Consider the following 19,645-nt stretch of genomic DNA (forward strand, 5'->3'; position numbering starts at 1 on the left):
TAGAGGATTCAGAATCCCAAAGGATCTGGTCAGAGTAGATGGAGAGAAACTTCCCACTGGGGTCAAGAACCAGATGGCACCAAGAAACAATGTTGACTTGAGAAAAATAAATGTTACACATGGAGTAATTAGGATTTGCAATGCACTGCCTGGAAGTGAGGTAGAGGGGGTTTAATTGTAGCTTTCTAAAAGGAATTGGATAAGACCCTCAATGGAGAACATTTGTAGAATGAGGGGGGAAAGGGTAGGGAGTGAGATCAGTTAAATCGATCCTGTGCTCAATGGGCTGAATGGCCTTATTCTGTGCTAAAATCATTCTAAGATTCTAGTCATAGAATAGGAACTAATAGGGCAGCACAGTGGCACGGTGGTTAGCACTGCTGCCTCACAACTCCAAGGACCCGGGTTCGATTCCGGCCTCGGGTCACTGTCTGTGTGGAGTTTGCACATTCTCCCCGTGTCTGCAAGGGTTTCCTCTGGGTGCTCCTGTTTGCTCCCACAGTCCAAAGATGTGTGAGTTAACTGGATTGGCCATGCTAAATTTATCCTAGTGTCAGGAGGACTAGCAGGGTAAATGTGTGGGGTTATGGGAATAGGGCCTGGGTGGGATTGTGGTCAGTACAGACTTGATGGGCCAAATGGCCTCCTTCGATACTGTAGGGATTCTATGAGTCTAAAGATGCTAGCTGGATTGGCCATGCTAAATTGCCTCTTGGTGTCCCAGGATGTGTAGGTTCGGGGGATTAGTGGGGTAAATGTGTGGGGTTACGGATAGGGTGGTGCAGAGTCGCTGTGGACCTGGGTAAGATGATCTGTGGGAGAATCGGTGCAGACTCGATGGGCCGAATGGCCTCCCTCTGCATTGTGGATGATTACAGCTGTCAAACTGTCCCAGTCCACCTGAGCTTTTACAATGAAAGACAGTAATGTACAATTTCCTTTCCGCGGGAGAGCAGGATCTGAACAGTATTGCTGGCTAAAGGTGTATTTTTATAATATACAGATGACATTTCCCTGGTCTGGAATCGCGGGTTAAATTATTTTCCCCCCGTTTGCAGCGTCCCAACGCCCTACCCTAAATCCGCAGCTGCTGTAAGGGTGGACAGCACCCCTTCCCTTCCCCAACTGCCTGTCTCTGCCAGCCTGTGGTCTCCAGGAACCTCACAGAGCAATCCTGCCACTGAGACACACACTGGGGCTGGAGCTCAGGCTGCCGCTTATTCACAGCTCTCCCGGTGGCTCCGTGAAGAAGTACAACTTCTGACACACAGCTCTGCAGACAGGATGGCAGGACTGAAGAGAGGGAGGGAGGGAGAGAGGGAAGGAGGGAGAGAGAAAGGGGGAAAGAGGGTGGGAGGGAATGAGAGAGGGAGGGAATGATAGAGGGAGGGAGAGACAGGGAGAGACGGAGGGAGAGAGAGAGTGAAAGGAGGGGAGAGAGGGAGTGAGAGAGGGAATAAGGGAGGGAGAATGGGAGGGCGGGACGGTGCAGGTAAGGAGCATTGCACAGTCTGGCTTGTGGAGAGTGACGGGGTGAGTGGAGAGAGAACCACCAGTGAGACACGGTGCAGACAGCATCGCTTCCACAGTGCGTGTGCCAGCCAGTGCTGTGATGGCTCTTGTGGCCGATGAGCCTGCCCCACCCCCTGGCTGTGTGGTTTCACCGGCAATGCCACTGACTTTGGGAGAGTTTGGGGGGGGCGGTGAAAAATTGTTACATTTACACTCTGGATTGTCTTGTCAATTGCATGTGTGCCCAAAAAATCGCCCAAATTCTGTCGTTATTTTCCCATTGCAACATTCTGTAAACACCTCAAAAAAAAGCAGAAACCTTTTTTGAAAATAATGATTAAAGAAGAAATCTCCAGTGCCCCCGCGATGCAGTTTAAAGCGGAGTGTTTCTCTCTGTCTAAAAATAAAACTTGCAACGATGCAAGCCATTAGGAAAGTTGCCTTTTATTAAAAAGTTGCTGTTTTTCGGGGAAGGGAGTGCTGATGTTGGGAGGCTCGGGAAAGCTCGCAGCTCCGGCTGTAGATGGCGCCCCATCTCGTTAAACAAGGGCTGCTTTAAACTTGGGCAACAGGTTGTCAGTGAGCTCTATAAACATCACACAGAGAAAGAGAGAGAGAGCTCCCTCTCTCACACACACACAACCCTCTCCCTACAAGCAAGCAGCCAGCCAAGGTGTGCAAGCAGGAATCTCTTTGCCTTCCTCTTGACTCAATGCTGTGGGATCTCCCATTCTCATCCATCATTGAGAGAGAGGGGGGAGATCCAGGAAGAACAGACCCATCGGTATTTTATATATTTTTTCACAAGCAGGACGGGAGGGGAGATTCTCTAAAATGCGGAAAGTGTACGTGGGCGAAGCAATGATTTAGCAGCTGCGATATTCAGAAGTGGGGATCCGGTGGAATGCGGTAAGATCCGATTTAATGCGTTGTTCAGTCCGGATTTTAACACATATATCTCATACGAAGGAGCTGATTAGCCTCATTTTGTTAATTCCAATGTGTTTCAGTTGTCAATTTCATCAGTTTTTTTGTGCAGAGCTGTTTTGGAATTACTGGCCACTTATATATTGGAGATGAATAGAGTTTATTATTGAAAACAAGTGTGGCTATTGACTGGGGTGAATCATTCACACACACACACACTCACACCCCTCCCTCAGTGACATGGGGCTGAGTTAGTTAATGTGTGTGACGCGCAGGGCGGATTTTGAGACTGACTCAATTTCTCTGGAAGGAATGAGGGAGACAGAGAGAGAGAGAGACACACACACACAGGCAAACTCCCAGACTCTGCAGCTAATGACAGCCCAGACACTCACTCGCTGAGGTAAGGAGCATTGAACATTGCAATAAACAGCCTCTTTGGAACTGTGTTTAGAAACAGTCAGTACTAGAATCTCAATCCTGGGTTGTTTTCTATTTGGATGGTGTAGGTTTGAGTTGATGGGGATCTGCGCTCACAGCAGTGAAGGGATTGCTCGCAGAGCTCTGGGGTTGCAGAGAGGTTTGGATGAAATGTTGGGAGTTGCTCTGGAATACAGAGTGGTTCGCAATCCTCCACCGGGTTCAGGGGAAAATACCACTGGGGTCTCTCAAAATGAGTCAGTGGGAGGCGTTCAGAGATCTGCGATTTCCACCCAGACTCTGATATATTGCGTACTCAACTCTGAAGGTATGAATGTATCGGAGATGTATTTCTAACTTGTAGGGTTTATTATTTTTATGTAACCAATGGAACTAACATGCCGACTGAATTCGCTCCATCGCTCGGTGTTGGAGAAACCTGAACTATAGCAGGAAGCTACCCCTCTGTCCCTGCCTCTGTGACGCTCACTGGGGCTCTCTCTCTCTCTCTGTCTTTCTCTCTCCCTGTCTCTCCTTTTATTTCTCTCTCCCTGTGTCTCCTTCTCTCATTCTCTCTCTCCCTCTGTCCCCTTCCACGTCTTTTTCCCTTGTCTCTCTCTGTCCCTCTCTCGCTCTCTGTCTCTCTCCCTACCTCTCTCCCTCTCTCCGTTTCTTTCCCTGTCACTCCCTCTCTCTGCCCTTTTCTCTCCTTCTGTCTCTTTCGTTGTCCCTTCCCCTCAGTCTCTTCCCCTGTCACTCTGTCTATGTCTCGCAGTTTCTTTCTCTCAGTCCCTGTCTCTTTCCCTCTATCTCTCCCCCTCTCTCTGTCACCCCCTCTCTTGCTGTGTGTGTGTTTTTACTCTCTCTCTCTCTGCCTCTGTCACCCTCTTTCCTCGGGAAGACTCTGGGAGACTGGCAGCGTTGCTATTTTATCGCATTGTGTGTAATCTCAGAGAGAGTTAGCAGTGGCTGGCGGTTTGCGTCTCTCTCAGCGGCTCTGACTGGGAGTTCCGAATCTCTCTCCTTTCCAGATTATTTTACAGTTAACCCCGTAGAAAATAAACAGAGGCTCTGGTTCCAATGTAACCGGGAGTCCCTCCTGTTAAAGTTAATCACAGGGTCGAGTCGAGAAACACTCGGAGTCTGGGTGTTGCTATTTAACAATTGGGAATTGGTGTTTTTTTTAATGATTTATTTTTCTTGCTGATTTGAGATTTCTCCCTCCCCACTCTGTTCCCAGCTCGGACTGGACTTGTTGATGCTGATGGATTTCTCCTGTGTCCCGGTGATGGCCGGCTTGTTGCTGGCATTGTTTCCTGCAAGCCAGGCTCAAAGCTCAGTGAAATTCTCCCTGCCAGAAGAACAGCCTCCCAACACCTTCATCGGGAACCCAGGTGAGACCCTGGGCCTGGCGAAGAATAACAGACTCTTCAAACTGGAGATCGGCAAGCCTTACCTGCGGGTGGATGAGACAGGAGGCAACCTGTACACCACCGAGACCCCCATCGACAGGGAGGATATGGTCTGTGACAACCCGATGGAGTGTTTCCTGGAGTTTGAGATCTCGGTGACGGACACGCTGTACAGCACGACCCCAGTGTTGGTGGAAGGCAAGATCCTTATCCAGGACATCAACGACAACACTCCCAGTTTTAGCTCACCCGTCATCTCCATCTCCATCCCCGAGCACACAACAGCAGGCACCATTGTCAATATCCCCACTGCCACTGACCGTGACGCTGGCACGAACGGTGTGGCCAGCTATGAGCTCCTGGGTACTGAAGCTCACGGACTCTTTAGCCTCCAGGTTGCTGAGGAACATGGGGAGAAGCTCCCGCAGCTGATTGTGACTGGACACTTGGACAGGGAGCAGCGGGACACCTACGACCTGAGCATCCGCGTGGTGGACGGGGGCAGACCCTCGCGTGCCAGTACTGCCATCCTCCGCATCACTGTGCTGGACATTAATGACAATTCCCCCAAGTTTGAGAGCTCCAGCTATCAGGGCACAGTGGAGGAGAACAGTCCAGTTGGCACCTCCATCCTCCAGGTGCGGGCGACTGACCTGGACCTGGGTGACAACTCCCAGATCGAGTACACCTTTGCCCAGGCAGCGGAGAATGCCCGCCGGCTGCTCCGCCTGGACAAGAACAGTGGCTGGATCACCGTTCAGGGACCTGTGGACCGCGAGCAGGTCAGCCAGTTTAAATTCTTTGTCCATGCCAGAGACAAGGCTCCCATCCCCAAGCAGGACAGAGCTGCAGTGATCATCACCGTCCGAGACAAGAATGATAATGCCCCCAGCATTGAGATCCGTGGTATTGGCCTGGTCACCCACAAGGATGGGGTGGCTAATATTGATGAGGACGTGCTCACTGATTCCCCGGTGGCATTGGTCCAGGTTTCGGACAGGGACGAAGGTGAGAATGCAGCGGTCACTTGCATTGTCGCTGGGGACGTGCCCTTTCAGCTGAAACCAGCCAGCGAGTCCAGCAGTGAGAGGAAGAAGAAGTTCTTCCTGCAAACCACCACCCATCTGGATTATGAATCTGTCCAGGAATATCTGATTGAGATTGTGGCGGTAGATTCTGGCAACCCACCTTTATCCAGTAGCAACACTCTGAAAGTGCAGGTGGTGGATGTGAATGACAATGCTCCTGTTTTCACTCAGAATGTGATCCGAGTCTCCATGCATGAAAACAACCAGCCTTATATCCCCATTGTCAAAGTGGAGGCGACAGACGCTGACAGTGGCAGCAATGCTGAGCTAACCTATTCTCTGTACCCAGAATCCTCCATCCTGGGCTTGTTTGACATCAACCCGGACACCGGGGAGATTCGGGTCAACTCGATCCTGGACCGCGAGCAGCAGGAACATTACGAGTTCAAAGTAGCTGCCGCGGATAAAGGCACGCCCAGCCATAAAGGAACAGCCACAGTTGTGGTCAATGTCCTGGACGAAAACGATAATGACCCTAAATTCATGCTGAACAGCTACAGTTTCTCAGTCCGAGAAAATCTGCCTCCATCCAGTCCAGTTGGCATGGTAACCGTGACGGATGCAGATAAGGACATGAATGCCCGGGTAACTCTGTTTGTCGACCCTGACAATGGTGAGTTTGAGATACAAAATGGCACTGGCACAATTCTTTCCCGTGTCTCTTTTGACCGAGAACGCCAAAGTACCTACACCTTCCAGCTGAAGGCAGTCGATGGCGGAACACCACCCAGGTCCGCTTACGTCAGCGTCACCATCAATGTTTTAGATGAAAACGACAACACACCTTTCATCACCCAACCTTCCAATTCCTCCTTCCAGCATATAAATCCCCTCACTGCGATCGGAGCCCCAGTGGAACAGGTGAAGGCTGAAGACATGGATGTTGGAACCAATGCCAACCTGACATACAGCATCGTAGGTGGAAACCCATTTGGCCTCTTCCAGATTTCTCCTGGTGGCAGCGTAACCCTGGAGAAGGAAATTTTGCGGAGGCACTATGGCTTGCACCGGCTTGTGGTTCGGGTGAAGGATGGGGGTATACCAGCTCGCTTTGCGACAGCGCTGGTGCACATATACGTGAACGATACAATGGGAAACATCAGCCTTGTGGAGGGCTTGGTAGGCCATAGTCTTAACACCCCACTTGATGTGGATATTGCAGGAGATCCGGAGTACGAGAAGAGTAAACAACGAAGCAATGTGTTGTTTGGAGTGATCGCTGGGATTATTGCAGTCGTATTGGTGATTGTGATTGTGGTATTGATTCGTTACTGCAGGCAGAAGGAAGCCAAGAGTGGCTATCAGGCTGGGAAGAAAGAAAACAAGGATCTATACACTCCGAAACAGACCAATAAAAACACCAAGCACAAAATCAAGAAGAACAAACCTCCAAAACCTTCCAAACCACTGGAAGATGATGAGACTGGCAACCAGAGGGGATTACAGTTCAACTTGATAAATGAATCCAGCAGTGACAGTCCTCGGATTCATCTCCCTCTCAACTGTAACCCAGGGAGCCCTGATCTTGGGAGACACTACAGGTCAAACTCCCCTCTGCCATCCATTCAGCTGCACCCGCAGTCACCCACTGCTGGGAAGAAGCACCAGGTTGTGCAAGATCTCCCAGCCACCAACACCTTCGTTGGAACTGGGGACAACAACTCGACTGGCTCAGACCAGTACTCTGATTACAGTTACAAGACCAATCCTCCAAAGTACAACAAGCAGGTAGGCATGTCAGTGCTACAGAATGAGTCCTTTCAATCGATGGTTTCAGCGGGGGCAGACGTTACTGTATTGAGTGATATTTAAACTTCAATAAGTTTCTTTTAAAATGTCAGACCTGATTTCTTTGAGTAATGTGGTGCCATTAATGCATAATTTCACTAAATAAAATCTGCGTGTGATGTTCTTAGTATAAATCTAGTTTCTATTTGTTTTGCTTTCCATTTATGTAATATTAACTCTTTAATGCACAGTGTGTTCGTGAAATAAACACACGCAGCTTATGAAATCTCCAATTTCCAATCTGCAATTTCATTGTGCTTGTTTGTAAGTCAGGATAATGAGATGTTTGTGCGAAAGTAAGCATTTTCAATCAGATGGCCAGATTTTGCACACGGAAGTTCTACCTGGAACATGTGGCTTTGAACTGATCCAAGGCAACTTGGCAAACTGCTTTCTCCTTTTGTCCAAATACTCGTGTGGCCTTTACTCATTCATAAATATGTGACCTCGTTTCTGTTTGATTCGGCGTCATTGCAAAACCGGTTCTCCGTGTGTAAGAACAGCATGGCAAACACAGTGCTTAAAGGTTGAACAGTATTTTTGTTTTTTTTAAAAAATGGAACTGGCTTTTGTTGACACTGCTTGTCTTAACCGAAAGAAAAGGAGTTGTGCCAACGCTACAGTTTTTTTGAAGTCTAGGATTCGACTAACTTATCTCTGAGCAAAAGAGGGCAGAATGCTGTAGATTCAATTAAAAGAAATACTGGCTGATCAGATTTCAGTGCAGATGGTATCATTTTGTTAAATGCATTGTTGTACATCGGGTTTTTTTGAAATTTCAGCAGTCTCCTTGTGGTGGTGGTACAAATCAGTTTAACATTCATGTTGCTGTGTTATTTATCACATAATATAGATACTCCCAGCGACAGTACCAAATTATACTTTCATTAGAACCTAACCCGTTACTGCAATAAATGTATAATGTAGTGACTGCTTTTGGAATGCTGCCTAAACCAATGATATTGGATAGTTGTTGGTGCTTTGCTACATATTAAGTGCCTGTAATGTCAGTGTTGAAGCATTAGCCGAGAGTGTGGGCTTATTGTATGCGCTGGGCAATTGCTGAGCAGAATATCTTTGCGTAGGTTCACTCTCCCAGGCGTAATAATCCATTGCTTTGACTAACTTAACCTTATTTTAATTTCAGTGTGCAGATGTAATGTGAAAAAGCAGTGAGTTGCCTTAATGAGCTAGTCAGTAAAGAGCACTCGATGCAGTGCTGAGCTTCACAGGTCGTATCGAGAGCAACGTCAAGGAAAAGCCGAGTTTGCATTTACTTGAGTGCCTTTGGTAAGGTATCAGCCAGTGGAGTGCTTCTGAAGTGTAGTTAATGTTGCAGAAAAACAGTGCAATTTGCACCCAGTGAGGTTCCACCAACAGCAAGACGATAATGACCAGACAGTCTTGTTTTTTTTTGTGTGTGATGTTGGCTAAGGCACCAGGAGAAATCCACCGCCATCCCCCCCACCACCCCACCTTCCCCTTTGCAAAAAAATGCAATGGGGGGGCAGATGTGACCCTCCAACAGGGCAGCACCTCCTTCAGTACTGTGCTACGCCGTCAGCCTGGAGTTCGGGTGCAAGGCCCTGGACTGGGATTTAAACCCCAGCTCCCAAACCATGAGGAGGTACCTTCAGGCCGCAGCTTACACCATGACACTATATACTGAATATTCCCAGGGAATCTTTCAGGGATGGGGGAAAAAAATAGATGAAAAAACTTCACAGTGTTGAGAGCTTTTATTCTAGTGACTAAACGCTTAGAAAGATAGGTTTCACTGTGGAGAGGCAATAGGGTTTAGGAGCAGGTTCCTCAGGATGGGACAGCGTGAGTATCAACTGTGCAGCTTTGATAGTCATAGAGTCATAGAGATTTACAGCACGGAAACAGGCCCTTTGGCCCAACTTGTCCATGCCGCCCTTTTTTTTTAAAACCCCTAAGCTAGTCCCAATGGCCCACATTTGGCCCATATCCCTCTATACCCATCGTACCCATGTAACTATCTAAATGCTTTTTAAAAGATAAAATTGTACCCGCCTCTACTACTACCTCTGGCAGCTCGTTCCAGACACTCGGTACCCTCTGTGTGTGTGATAGTGTCGAGAAAGTGAGAGACGGAGGGTGAAAGGGTGCAAGAGAAGGCACAGAATTGGGGACGTTGCTTAAAGCTGTGCTGTGAAAGGATTATCTGGAGGCAAGACATTAAAGTTCAGTGTGACGAGAGACGGGGGGCAAAGGTTGGCCAGCAAGGCTCAGAGTGATGGACCTGCAGATCAAGCTGATGGGTTGCAGAGTGGGAGACTAACAGGAAGGTGTTGGGCAACCCATGTGTAGATTTGACAAAAGCAAGGCTTTCTGTAAAGGTGGGAGTGAGATGGGTGGAGTTAAGCAGGTCCTGGTGATGTTTAGGAAGCGAGGTGGGTGTTTGACACCAGATCAAACATGGTCTTGCCCAATGACTATGGTACCTGAAAACAGGTTATGATGCTTTTTGCAGTTGAATAACCCATTGACATTCCCTATCCACGCCAGAAGTGTGGCCACATGAAAGTACTGGGAGTCTGCCTGATGCTGTGTTGGGCTGGACACTGGGATGATTGAAGGTTTCCAGGAGAGAGGAGGAATTTGGGGTCAAGTATATGCTACTAGTGAGATGAAAAACGGAAAATGCCCTTTCCACTCCAAAGGTTCATAGACCCCACCCAAAAAAGCTTTAATCTGTATCACAAACTGGAATTGAAGATTGAAATATTGCATTATTTCTTTGCTTCTGAATGTTATTTTGAGATTCCCCATTTTGATATTTGTGTTCCATTGGTATTGTCGAGTTGTGAGCAGCTGCCTCTTTAGTTTCATCTCCATTACTGGCTTGTACAGTATTTTCAGCAAGGATCTCATTGGGAATAAATAAACCCAATGATTATGGTACATAAATCAAACCAACTGCCAAGAAAAAGTAGCCAACCCGGAGTCAATTCTGACTTCTAAAAGGAACCGGATCAATATCTGTTGAGAGGGGGGATTTGGGGGTTTGATGGAGCCCTTGACCTGACCAATGTACACAGAGGTTAGGAAGGCAGCATTCAGATCAAGAAGAAATTTGATCTCGCTCTCGGGGCTAAAGGGATATGGGGGAAAGGGCGGGGGTCAGGATATTGAATTTGATGAATGGCAGCGAGGTGGCAGAGTGGTTAGCACTGCTGCCTCACAGCACCAGGGACCTGTGTTCAATTCCGGCCTTGGGTGACTGTGTGGAGTTTGCACGTTCTCCTCGTGTCTGCGTGGGTTTCCTCCGGTGCTCCGGTTTCCTCCCACAGTCCAAAGATGTGCGGGTTAAGTGGGTTGGCCATGCTCACTTGTCCCTTAGTGTCATGGGGACTAACAGGGTAAATACACGGGGTTACAGGGATAGGGCCTGGGTGGGAAGGTTGTCGATGCAGCCTCGCTGGGCCAAATGGCCTCATCCTGCACTGTAAGGATTCTATGGCAGAGCAGGCTCAAAGAGCCGACTGCCCTACTCCTGCTTCTAGTTTCTCTGTTTGTATCTCACTGACAGAAAGAGAATCAATGATTGACGTAGTCTGAGTGGTCCACACCAAACAAAAAGCAAGAGAGGGGAGAAGTGTAGTTGCACTTAATGTTTCCTCACAAAAATTCCAAAGATGGGCACCCATCCTTGTTCATAGATTGAGAAAGTGAGTGCATTTCTTTCACTGTTCACACTGGTGAAGAGGGACATAAAGTGAGTCGGTGGAAGATATATCCTGTGACTTGTGAAGTTGAATGGAAGGGTTGAGCTTATTTGCTGCTTGATTGCTTTTATTTTGAGGTGTAATTCTGGCAGGAGGTGAGTGTTCATTCTGAGGCGATTGACTTGGTTAAAATCCAGAAGTGCTCGCCTTGCAGCTCGGAGAGGTTTGATCACCTGATCCTCTACCTCGTGCTTTACAACCGGTTGTGGTGTAACCCTTGTCCTTGAAAGACTAGCTCAGTTAGTGCTGTAAAGGCTGAGAAAATGAGCTGACTCCAATTTTTTGGGGTCTCTCCAGATGTTCAGGTAGATATGGATGAAATATTATTTTCTACATATAAACACTTTGCGAGTCAGCAACTGAGCGGTAATGTATGCAAATATTGCTGATACCCTGTTTTTTAAAACTACATGAAACTGGAGTTTTCAGTGACGATATCTGTGCCTTGGGACTTTGATCAGCTAACTCAGCGTTGGGCTATCTTTGACTTCCCTCCTTGCCCTGACACCCATGGCAACGTTTCTTAGCAATACCTCAGATGTTATCTCAACATACAAAAGAATGTCATCATTATTATCATGCGAATATAAAATGGTTAACAATATTCGATTAGATTCCATTATTAATCTCTTTCCGCTAAAACCCTTTTCTAATTAAAAGTAAATAGGAAGCAGACATTAATTTTGCACCCATTGATTAAGAGTAGCTCATTGCTGAAGTAACACCAGTCTGTTAACAGGGAGCGATGAGCTCCAGGATACAATAAATCTTGCCTGTTTTATTTATTAAATTCATTGCATCATTGCCAAAAGAAAAACCTGAGGAATATTTGCTGATTTGCCAAATCTTGATTTGATTTATTATTGTCACATGTGTTAACATACAGTGAAAAGTATTGTTTCTTGCGCGTTATACAGACAAAACATACCGTTCATAGAGAAGGAAATTGGAGAGTGCAGAATGTAGCGTTACAGTCATAGCTTGGGTGTAGAGAAAGATCAACGTAACGGGTGGCACGGTAGCACAGTGGTTAGCACTGCTGCTTCACAGCTCCAGGGACCCGGGTTCGATTCCCGGCTTGGGTCACTGTCTGTGTGGAGTTTGCACATTCTCCTCGTGCCTGCGTGGGTTTCCTCCAGGTGCTCCGGTTTCCTCCCACAGTCCAAAGATGTGCGGGTTAGGTTGATTGGCCATGCTGAAATTGCCCCTTAGTGTCCTGAGATGAGTAGGTCAGAGGGATTAGTGGGTAAATGTGTAGGAATATGGGGGAAGGGCCTGGGTGGGATTGTGGTCGGTGCAGACTCAATGGGCCGAATGGCCTCTTTCTGCACTGTAGGGTTTCTATGATTTCTAATGCGATTGTAGGTCCATTCCTGACAGCAGCAGGGAAGAAGCTGTTCTTGAGTCGGTTGGTACTTGACCTCAGACTTTTGTATCTTTTTCCTGACGGAAGAAGGTGGAAGGGAGAATGTGGTCCCCAGGAGTCTATTCCCAACTCTCTTTGCTGACCTTAAACTGCAGCAAATCTAAGAGCCAGTGGTAAGCAGAGGAGAACTGCATCTCTTGATGATGGTCTGCACCAGTATAGATGATGGGTCACCAGAATCATTTACTTTACCTTGGTCTCGCAGACCGGAGTAAAGTTAGGAAATACTTTTACACAGAGTGGCAGAAGTTTGGAATTCTCTTGGGCAAATAGCTATTGTTCTGGATCAATTATTAATTTCAAAGACTGAGGTTGGTTTTTAAAATGGAGATTGGTCAAAGGTATGAAGAGATGCGGGGCAAAGATGGACAGATGGAGTTAGGTCACATATCAGTGTCATTGAAAGATGGGCTGAGCTCAGTTAAATGGCCTACTCCTATCCCTCTGTTCCTAAGATGGAGGGAGCCTCATCTTTAAACAGCTCACCCCAGAGATGGCATGGATCGACAAATAAGTGCCTCCTCAGCACTGTAAGAAATAAAGACTTGCTTTTATATAGCGCTTGTCACAACTAAAGAACGCCCCAAAGTGTTCTGTGGGCATGAAATACACCTGAGGTACGACCACTGTTGGAAGTATATTCAAATCCCTTACCTGGGGCTTGAACCCACAACTGTTTGACTCATTGACTCATTGAGCCAAGCTGACGCCTGTTTAAACATCATTGACATTTGCTTCATTCTATTGCCTTTGCGTTAATGTCCATTATTGGCATGCTGTTAAATGTCCCAGCCAAAGGGCAGACCCGAATAGATTGTGGCTTCCTTGCAGCGAGATGTTTTGCATCAGTTTACAAATTTGAATATTGTATTTTTCCTGATGACATTTGAAAGATATAAGTAATCTGCATCTTCTATTGAAAAAAAAACACTCTTAACATTCTGATCCATCGACAGATTCTCATTTCCCAAGTTTGCAGTTGTTAATTCGTCGACGAGGAGTTCAGGGGAACGTACTTTTGAAATACTTAGCCTCACCTCTAGAGACTTGAGCACAAATCTCTGCTGACACCCCAGTGAGGGAATGCGATATTGTCAGCGACGCCTACTTTTGGATGAGATATGAAAAGTATCCTGTGGAACTACTTTGAGAAAGAGCAGAGGAATGTGCCTGGCCCAGTATTTATCCCTCGTTCCCCATCACTGAAAAAGAAAACAGACACTGATTTTTTTTTTAAAATCAGTCATGGGATGTGGGATTGCTGGCTGGGCCAGCATTTGTTGCCCATCCTCAACTGTCCTTCAACTAAGTAGCTTGCTCGGCCTTTTCCGAGTCAACCACATTGCTGTGGGTCTGGAGTCACATATTGGCTGGATAACATGAGGACGGCAGATTTCTTTCTCAAAAGGGCATTGGTGAACCAGATGGGTTTTTCAACAATCGATAGTTTCGTGCTCACTCTTACTGAGATGAGCTTTATATTCCAGATTTCATTGAAGTCAAATTCCACTATCTACCATTGTGACACTGAATCCATTTGACTGGATCCAGTCACGTGACATTAACACTGTGCCACCATCTTTCCTCATCATTACTGTAGTTTTTATGAACAAATTAGTGGCTATGTCTCCTTTGCTACAATAGTGGCTAAAAGTACTTCATTGGCTGAGGTTGGAAAGGCACTATATAAATACAAATCTTTATTGATAAAGAGGGTGGAGCAGATGAATTCTCCGGAATGTAAGGTATTCCACATGAATGTTCTGACCGTGTTCATATCAAGTCAACGGAATGCGAGTGTTACACACAGGAGATTAACTGCATCTCACTAAAGTAGCTCATTTTTAGCTGCTGTGTCGAAAGTGTGTAACACTGAGCCTCACACCCTTGTACAGGAAGAAAAATATAACTGCCCCCTCCGGACCGCTATGCGGTGACCCCTGCTGGAACGCGCTGAGTGCACAGATTCTCAGACGTCAGGACAGGTCAAGGTTCATTGTGGCAGTTGTGCCCTCATGCCCAATCATCTGACAGCATGCGTAACTGACCCTCACTTGATCAGGATGGGCTAGTGGAAGGTGCTGGGTGACTGTGGAGGGTATCCCAGCCTCAAACCCGTGCTTTCTGAATAAACTTACAATGGCCTTATTATCATTTGATGTGAACAGCACTGCATGTTTTTTTTTTGACTGGAAAACTTCCCTTTCTTTCTAAGCCTTGTTTAAATGTTCCTCTCTCACCATCAATTACTCTAAAGGGGGACAGTCATTTACAGGGCTTATTTTTCATCCAGAACAGTGATTCAGGATGAGTGAAGATCCGTATTGTGCTGTGCCCACTGGATGGGACTTGATAAATGGGATGATTGAATTTCCACCAGGGTGTCCCAGTTAACAGGTTTGCACAGCGAGCAATTAATGATGATGTGGACACCAGTCCATATGTTGATGCTGCTCTGGGCTTGTTTTCTCTAAACGTGTTGTAATATGTTGGTAAGCAAGACACTTTAACATCTGTTCCTCGCAAGTATACAGCTCTACATCAGTGGAGATGGGGAGCTTTGCACGCAGTAGTACTTGAGGCATCTGGATGTTTGACAATGGTGTGAAGGAACCTTTGGCAGTTCCCCGGACCCATATCTTGCTGTAAAGAGTGTCTTTGTATTCAGCTCTTTCAGACACTGAGAATGCAATGTACAGATTATAACTTGCCTGGGGCAAGCGATAAAGAAATAGTCAGGACCTCCGGTGATGCATGAAAGCATTTGAGTGACGGTTGAAGTAATTCAAAACTTGATTGCAACATCTTTGTTTTAAAACATGCAGAGTGCTTTTGACTTTTCAACCTCTTTTGTTTTTCTGTGACTGTCAGATTTCAGGGTCTTTGACTTTTATGTCTCCTGCCAATTTTAATGTACTATACAATGCCAGGGGGAGAAATAATTCAGATTATAATCTGGGAATGAATGCATCGCTGGATTCCAATTGAACAGTGCATGTGTAAGAGAGCAGGAGGAGTGAATTATTGTCTGGTGTTGGAACCGCTGACCCAAAGTGAGGTCATTTAGTGCTCTCTGTCCATCCCAGATCACTGAGTATCGCAGTGAAACCTTTATGATTCACTTGTTCTGTTTGTGCATGGATTGATTAGAGTTTATTTGTCCCCAGTTTTATTTCTCGTCTGCGCTTTCCTTAGAGACATGTCTACATCAGTGGCTGTATTTGGATAGCAGTAGCGCAGTGTTTAAGAGCTGGTTGGCTGGTTTCACATACCTGCATTTCTGAAACAGTAAACGGCTGTAGAATTGTGAATCCTATTTGCCATCACGTTGTGACCAGAAGGGGGCAAATGTTTTCGGTAACCTGAATCCAAGAGACTCGACCTCCGGGGGGTGGGGGTTGGGGGTAGGAGTGGAGATTGGGGGGTGGGGGGGGGGGGGTGTCACTTCCCCCTCCCACAAAGGCTGTGCCTCTCCCACGGGACTTGTTCGATGACCAGCTGGTCTTTCCTCACTGCTCATTTTCGTGTACAATCTATTGGGGTAAAATTCAGCCTTGACTGGCATTGCTTTCTGGCTGCCTGCTCAATATTCATTTCACTTCAAATGAATGGAGTTAAATATTGGAAGGGTTGTTAAACAGGTGGCTAACATGATGATGCAGCTGTTTTACGCTTACCCAGGATGATTTTCTAACCTATCTACTTTTTGCCTCCAGCTGGTATCACCACTGGGTCACTCTTCAATCATTTTGCATTTTCTGTCTCGGTTAAACAAACCCCCCCCCACCACCATTTTTATTTTATTTTTACAATTGAGACCCGACTGTGTCATCAGTGGTCTTTCAGGGACCTGGCTCAATACCAGAGCTACCCTCGGTGATGAGAGCAGTTCCCAAGTGTCAGGGAGACCAACCTAGAGGCTTCTCTCATTGGCTGAGCTCATATGGTATCATAGCACACTTTTACGTGTGAGTTGCAACCAACGGGAGTCCCTGTAAGTTATTTCACTGAAGCGACCAGTTTTAAACTGTTATTTGCCCCGTAGTGGGAGCGACTTGGAATTGTAGCGAGCAACACCATCATAATCACAAGGCCAACAAAAGCTACACTTTCAAAGTGATGTTTCAAAGCCAATTCTGAATGGCACAATTGTGTTAGCCAATGGGATGAGAGTGGGATTTGTGATTCAACTTTATAGCCTCTAAACTTGTGGCCCTAAAGCCCAGGAAACAAACGTCTCCCGCTTACAACATCAATGCACAAGTTGAGGCTAATAGAAATATTCCATAGTCAATACTATTGTGCCTAAAGTAAATCAATCCCAGTTATTTCCAGCAGTTGATTTCCATTCTATCCAGGGATGATTGGGGGTAATTACTCCATTGGGCCTGGGATTTGTGCTGCACCTGAGTGCAGCCTATAATCTGATGTTTAGGAGCGTATCTGTTGACCGTGTACCTTCCCAAGTATTGAGCTTTCATTTTTCATCCTATATGATGAAGTAGTTCTGCAAGTTTGGCAATTCTCTTGAAGTTAATATGAACGCACATGATTGAGCCAAGTTTACAATACCCAGGTATGAGTCAGTTTTAACAGGAGTTAAGTGAAGTATTTTGCCCTGGGCACATTCAGCGATTATACTTTAGTCACAGCAGAGCCCTCCTTCTGCCAATTTACCTAAAGGGCAAAATACCTTTACGCAATGTGTGCTTTCTACAAGATACACTGCAGCAAATTGCCTAACCTTGTTCCAAACCCACAGCGTCTCCCACAAGAACAGGAGCTATATGGGAGCACCACAAGATGTCACATTTAGATCCGAATCCATTGTGTCAGGTAGCCTTGCATCATGGACATGAAGAAAGGCCATTGGGTGAATTAGTGAGAGACAGCATATAGTTATGAAGTTTTATTACCCACCTGTAGTCTTGTAAAACCTTCAGAAGAAACAGTAAAAAACCGAGCTTAATTGCCCTCCAATCTCTCCTTTTAGTCTCTCATTTCAGACAATCTGACCCAGCGCGGAAGAACACATTGACCCTGATTTGTACAGGAGACCGCGCCTCATGTATAAAGTGATCACAGCCCCACCCCACCCACAAACAGTCTCCAGCTCCATCCTGAATGCCGTCAGCATTCACCACAGAGATCTGCATTGCTTTTAAATGTTTCTAGGTCACCGATAATAAATTGCATTCCTAATACCACCCATCACATAGAAATCTTTCCGTGGACGGAATGCCCACTCAGGGACTGGGAAATCCCCCCAGTTCAACGGAATATTTTGCTCATCCGTCGAATTCTCCGTCCCGCCTGCGATGATTCCCGCCATGGTCTTTTTAAAATCCTATTTATGAAATGTCGATGTGATGTTATGCTTTGTACATCGATTTTAGAATGCTCAATGATTTGCAAAGTTTCACCCATTTAACTAATTTTTGAACCCTGGTGGGTTTTCTTTTTGGAGAAATGTTTTTGCCTCATTGCTTGAGGAGGAACAGATCTCTGATGAATGAGGAAGGAGGGGAGAGGGCAAACATTGACGATACTGTCCCTATAGGACTAGAAAGTTTACACTATGGTGCACCTGTTCAACCATTCCACACCTGAAACCAACTTCCTTGTTGCCAGGCAACTGACACCTGTTACCTGTAATAATCCCACTTCCTGCTTCATTCTGGTGAAAATCATACTGCCTACTTAGATCATAGGAGGACACCTGTTTGACTATATGTTTGGTCTTGATGCTTTGAGTTTTATTTGTATTCCCCCCACTTTTTTTTGTGACTGTAAAGTTTTTGGCTGTGGGTCGTCAGTCTCTCCCATGTTTGCAGGTGGGAGGAAGAGTTCTCAGCAGGATGGTAATGTTAATCACCCACCAAGGGGCTTTCTCAGACCAGGCCGAAGGAGAGGAGATAGTTACTTGAGAGGAACGGCAATTGCTGGGGCAGATCTGGTAATGAGTCCATGCTGATTTATTTTGCAGGTAAAGCTGCAAGTAATCCTGAGGTTTGAAAGGCGTTATATATGTTCTTCTTGGAGATTAAAATGTTCCAGGAATTAAGAATTGATGGAGATTTTAAAAAGGCAAACTGTGAGATCTGTCGTGCATTGTGTTCTGATAATAATGCACCATATTCTAAAGCAACAAGTGAACAGAGCAGGTGTCATCTTCTGGAATTTAGACGGTTAAGGAGTTGCAGGTCTGGAGGTCAATCTTTCAGGAGAAGTTAGGAATAACTTTCAGACAAGGAGTTTGGAATTCTTGTCTGCAAATGACGATTGATGCTAAACCAATTGCGAAACTTAAATTTGAGATTGGCGAGCTTTTGTTATCTGGCGATGGCTCACGGCTATGGGACCTGACTGGCTAAACAGCCTTTTCCTGTTCCTCTGCCAGATTGGTGTAGCCTATTGTGACTGAGGCAAATAGGGAAATCTCCAAGATAAATATCAAGAGTAATATTCAACTTCGCTGAAATTATAAGATGAAAATCGGATTGATTTCGTTGGGGGGGGCGGGGTTGGGGGGGGGGGGGGGGGGGGGGGGAAACGGGGTGGGGGGAGGTGGTGGATCCAATTGGCTCCTGACCACACAGCCCAGTTGCAAATTATTCCTATTAACTGGGACTGTTGCTGCAAAAGCATTGCCTCACAAATTATCAACAGAAAACATGCATGCACGTGAAACGTTTTTATAGGCTGGAACCAGTAGCTGTGGGAGATGCCCAAGGCAATGTGATTTGATATTATGTTGGATTCTGGTACAAAGTCTTTAAGATTGGCCTTACCCTGTATGAAGGGAAGCTAGGATCATGTACTATTTTTCTTACACTTGTACTGCCATCTTGTTCTGATTTCTGGATTGAAAGAGCTGGTCGGGAAACGCATGATGCTCTCTGTCTGTCGTGACAGTCAGCTGGTGATGCAGCAAGGGGCAGTTTGCTAAGAGAATACTGAGCCAGGCTCCTGCTGGATCATAGTAGCACAAGTGTGTGAAGCAATGAACTGCCTCAATGCATTCAAGAAACTCTCCAGCTGATGAATGGGAGGAGCAGTATCTGGTCATTTTAAATTTTACAAGCATCGTATACAGCAAGATAAGTTTGTATTTATCCTTGACCTGACGCTTGTAACATTCAAGTTATTTTTCTTCCATTATTTGAAATTGCTTCCATTACTAGTGATATAGACCTGTACTTCATACTGCTGCTAATTGGGTTCACTCCCCAAATGTATGTTTGGATAAGATTTGGACAATTTCTGTAATGGGGGATCTATCATCGATCCCATGTGCATTTTTTATACCTTAACCATTAC

At 46.0% G+C, this 19,645-nt stretch overlaps 1 protein-coding gene across 5 annotated transcripts in view; it reads left to right on the forward strand.

Moving 5' to 3' along the window:
* Positions 1 to 2,151: 2,151 nt before the first annotated feature.
* LOC144505625 (protocadherin-1-like) overlaps positions 2,152 to 19,645 on the forward strand; it is a 406,585-nt gene continuing 389,091 nt past the window's right edge. For 3 of the 5 annotated variants that reach the window (XR_013499825.1, XM_078231734.1, XM_078231736.1), the window contains exons 1-2: positions 2,152 to 2,421; positions 4,100 to 7,087. Coding sequence is in view for 4 of the 5 variants with exons in the window: in XM_078231734.1 (XP_078087860.1) it covers positions 4,118 to 7,087 (2,970 nt within the window). In the remaining variant the exon portion in view is untranslated. Of the gene's footprint in view, positions 2,422 to 2,754; positions 2,843 to 4,099; positions 7,088 to 19,645 lie in introns of those variants that run through there. The other 2 variants (XM_078231735.1, XM_078231737.1) reach the window with 2 other exon arrangements.

Source organism: Mustelus asterias, chromosome 16, assembly GCF_964213995.1.
Source record: "Mustelus asterias chromosome 16, sMusAst1.hap1.1, whole genome shotgun sequence".
Classification (NCBI taxonomy): Eukaryota; Metazoa; Chordata; class Chondrichthyes; order Carcharhiniformes; family Triakidae; genus Mustelus; species Mustelus asterias.